The sequence below is a fragment of the Mastomys coucha genome, unplaced genomic scaffold, assembly GCF_008632895.1.
Source record: "Mastomys coucha isolate ucsf_1 unplaced genomic scaffold, UCSF_Mcou_1 pScaffold6, whole genome shotgun sequence".
Taxonomy (NCBI): Eukaryota; Metazoa; Chordata; class Mammalia; order Rodentia; family Muridae; genus Mastomys; species Mastomys coucha.
In genome coordinates this window covers 91,449,262-91,453,362 of record NW_022196912.1, presented here as the reverse complement: position 1 = coordinate 91,453,362, position 4,101 = coordinate 91,449,262, and the positions used below count along the sequence as shown (strand labels likewise).

Below are 4,101 nucleotides of genomic sequence, written 5' to 3'. Positions count from 1 at the left end.
AAAAAAAAAAAAAAAAAAAAAAAAAAAAAAAGAAAAACCAAAAAATAAAAAAATAAAAATAAATAAATAAATGGATATTTTTAAAAACATTTGCTTTTAAAAAAAACCCTGTCAAATGGCTATTGGCTATTGCTTTGTGCTGCTTCCATTGCAAATGAAAAGTCCCCCAAACAAGGGGCTTACCTCAAAGAATTTCCAGTCTTTTTGTGTGTCTGATATTTTCTCCCTGAAATATAACAAATCACAACTATAGGTGATTAGCTCATTGTCCCCAAAATGTAGGATTCTAAGTTGTATCTGGAAGGTCCCCTGAGATCAGAGAGGCTCCTTTGCCAGCTGGTGGCATTATCAGGAAGCAGTGGAAACTTCAGGTGGCAGGGTCCAGTTGGAGGAAGTGGGTCACTGGGGATGTGCCAGGCAAGGAGGCTCTGTCTCTGGACTCCCCCCTCTCTACGTCCTAGCTGCTCCGACGTAAGCAGCTTTCTCCTAGCATGCCCTCCCTCCATGATGCTCCTTCTAAGCACAGGCCCAGAACATGCTGGGACCTTTATATTGATTATTGCATTTCATCCTTCTTCTCTCCCCACGAGGGAGTTAGCATTGTGCTTTCTATGCTACACTGAGGAAGCTGAAGTTGAGGCTGAGGTCCTGTATTCTCTCTGAATTCCCATGGTGCTAGTTAGCCACCAAAGCTCCCCATCCTGTAAGTCTCTTTACATTTTAGCTAATTAGCTACAGTATGTATACCTGAGGTATAAATGTCCCGCAGACGGTGCTGTCTCGGTGGTGGTCCTCACAGCTGCGGTTGATGCAAGAGAAACAGATACTGCACCCTACTCCCTCATCCCACCCTCCGCAACACTGGCCATCACTTGGCCACCTTCTGAGACAGCCATGCAGCCACGCAGCCCAGGTTCTCAGGCTGAGCAAGATTCCAGAGAGAACAAGTGCTGTCATCCAAAACGGGGTAGTTTTTAAAATGCCAGCTGAGACTCTGGAATTCCTTCTATACTTACTTGGCCCTCTCAAAGCAGTTACCATTAGCGCTTGGGACAGATTCTCACCTGAGCCCCATTAAAGGAAATACTGTCTCAAGGGTACTAGAGGTCAAATGGAAAGGAGCTAGAGATGTGCCGGTGTAGCAGATGCGCATGCATACTTTCCACAACTCATGTGGTGCTTATCCGCCATGCCCACGCCCAGCACGAGGATGCAGTACTTCTGCGCCAGGTACTTCTGTGCATCTTCTAACTTGTTCATAACCAGCTCTATCTCTTTCTTCTCTACCAGGCCTCTGGGGATGGGGAGACACAAGGTAGATTAATTCTGGTCAAAGTCTGTATTAATGAGCAAGAAGTCAGAAGTATAGGCTACTTGGAAAAAAATAGTAGTGAGTTAAACTTCATTGACCAGTTTGACTTGCTTGAGTTTTGGCATAGGGGAAATCCTCAAAATCTCCCCTTTTCTTTTTTAAAAAGATATGTTTATTTTTACTTGATTTGCATGGGTGTTTTGCCTGCATGTATGCTAAGTGCACTGTGTAGGTGACTGGTGCCCACATAAGCAGAAGAGGGTACTGAGTCCTCTGGAATGGGAGTCATGGAGAATTGTGAGCCACCACATGGGGACTGGACCTGACCCCTGGACCTCTAGAAGAGCAGCCAGTGCTCTTATCTGCTGAGCCACCTCTGCGACCCCTCAAAGTCATTTAATGACTATTTACCCATTGGAGTCAGCATCTTGAGTTTAGAGTGAATATCATATGTACAGATCCCTTAGACTCCATGCTCTTTATGTATCCTCAACTATATTCACATTGAATCCTAATTCCTATAGAATACTCAAGCAACAAGCTATCTGTCTGAGCTGGCTGCTGGGGTGTCTGGTGGCTTTCCCATTTCTGCAGATTCCTAGAGCACAGAGGACACTCTTGGCCACCTCAGCTTTCCCCAGAGCCCTGGTGCTGCTCTTAAGCTGAGGGGTTCTGTGTCTGCAAGCAGGCCGCTTCCAGTTCTGAGCTCAACTCCATTTGGTAGGGAACCATGGGCTGATCACTACTCTGTGGATTTTGACATCAAGTATGTGGAAAGCACAGCCCCGCTCTGATTGAATTGCAAATGAACTTTGTAAAAGGTGCTTGATCTCTGGGCTACAGCAGGTCTGCAGGCTAATTTGAAGTGTTTGCAACACAACACAGTAGAAGCCATACTGTGGACAATTCTGTCAAGTGTCAATGGAAAGCAAGTGGAATGTGCTCTCAGTAGTGACAAATTGCTGCCCCTTCTGAAGCTATGCCAACTATATGAAGGCATAGCAGGCTGGTGGTGGCACACACCTTTGATGCCAGCTCTTGGGAGGCAGAGGGAGGTGGATCTCTGTGAGTCTGAGGCCAACCTTGGCTATAGATAGACTTCCAGGACCACCAGGCTACACACACACACACAAAAACTTATATGAAGACATGCCTGAACGCAGAGGGATGAGTTTAAGGATACCATGGACCTTCAAAAGACCATGAAAAGCTTATGAGTCACTGGAGTAAAATGAGTTTCTGGAATAAAGAAAGTGGGCACCAACTCGAAGAGCCCAGATGTTACTTAGTCCAAACCGAGCTTCTACATGCAACCTGCAGCCTGCAGGTCAAGACCTAGTACCTGCCTCCCAGCCTTCTTCAAATCCCCCTTACCCTACTTTGCCAGAGGTGCCATTAAGATAATCCTCTTGAACTATAGAAACCAAATCAAACAGCCATCAGAGGGAGGCTTTTAAACACTCTGGACAAGGATTCTCAACTTTTACTCAGTTATAAAGGAAAACCATCCTGAGGTACTTGCTCAAAGTACAGATTCCCAATGTGAATCCCCTCTCTAAGGTTCCAGAGAGAGTCCAGGAAAATTAAAACAATCATTCCTAGTGATTATGAAGCTGGGGACTCACTTAGCAATATATATTGGGAACCTGTGTGTTGGGCTGGTGCTTGCCATCAAACCTGATGACGTTAGTTCAATCCCTGGGACCTACATGGTGGGGAATAGACTCCAGCAAATTGTCCACTAACTTTTACACACACACACACACACACACACACACACACACACACATATCTATGTATGCATATACATAGATATGCATATGTATGTATGTATATACATACACACACACATACAAACACATATATAATTAACAAAAACAAAAAAAGAACCCAGGGCTGAAGAGTTGTATCAGTAGTTAAGAGCACTTGCTGCTCTTCCAGAGGGCCAGAATTCAGTTCCCAGCAACCATGTGACAGCTGACCTGTAACTGGCCTCCTAGAGTGCCTGCAGTCATATGCACATACTGCCATGCAGGCACACATGCCTACACACTATTAAGATTAATAAATTGTTTATAAAGCCCTGTTGAATTGGAAAGAAGGGGAGAAGCCAACGCACAAAGGAAAAGTACAAAATCCCCAAATCCAGGCAGAGCTGATCTGCTCGCACCCATGTGCTGAACCTGAAAAACATCCCCTCTAGCATTTTGGTGTTTTCAGTTCTGCAACATTGCTTCCAACATTTATGTGTTGGGGAGGAGGAGACTGAGCATCATGTAGCTCAGGCTGGCCTTGAACCTACTGTGTAGCTGAGGATGACTATGAACATCTGCTCTTTCTGCATCCACATCCCAAATGCTGGGATTACAGGCTGTACCACCACAACATGTTTGTGTGTAGTAAGTGAGCACTTTACCAACTAAACTACATTCCCCAACCTCTAAACATGCTTCAGACCATTAACCCAGAGGGTGGTTCACCTGAATTGACAAATTAGTCCTTAGCAAGTGAAGGGATAGGGATGCAGCTTGTGCACGGGATCATGCATTCGATTCCTAGCTTCACCCAAAATGAAAATTGTAACACTGACAATTTTGTGGGAAGTAAAATATCACATACATTGCTGCTAAAATGAAGTTGGCATAGTTCTATGAAAAAAAAAAATTGAAAAGGAACTTAAAGAGACATAGAAGTGATTATAAGTTTTGGTCTCATAATATCCCTCTTAGAAATTTATTCTTGCCGGGCGGTGGTGGCGCACGCCTTTAATCCCAGCACTTGGGAGGCAG

At 44.6% G+C, this 4,101-nt stretch overlaps 1 protein-coding gene across 1 annotated transcript in view; it reads right to left on the bottom strand.

Moving 5' to 3' along the window:
- Positions 1-4,101, bottom strand: part of Ppp1r36 (protein phosphatase 1 regulatory subunit 36) — a 23,160-nt gene that overhangs the window by 2,222 nt on the left and 16,837 nt on the right. Inside the window, exons 7-8 of the mRNA XM_031355939.1 lie at positions 1,160-1,294; positions 184-226 (exon numbers count right to left, since the gene is read on the bottom strand). Of these exons, the coding sequence (XP_031211799.1) occupies positions 184-226; positions 1,160-1,294 (178 nt within the window). The remainder of the gene's footprint in view (positions 1-183; positions 227-1,159; positions 1,295-4,101) is intronic.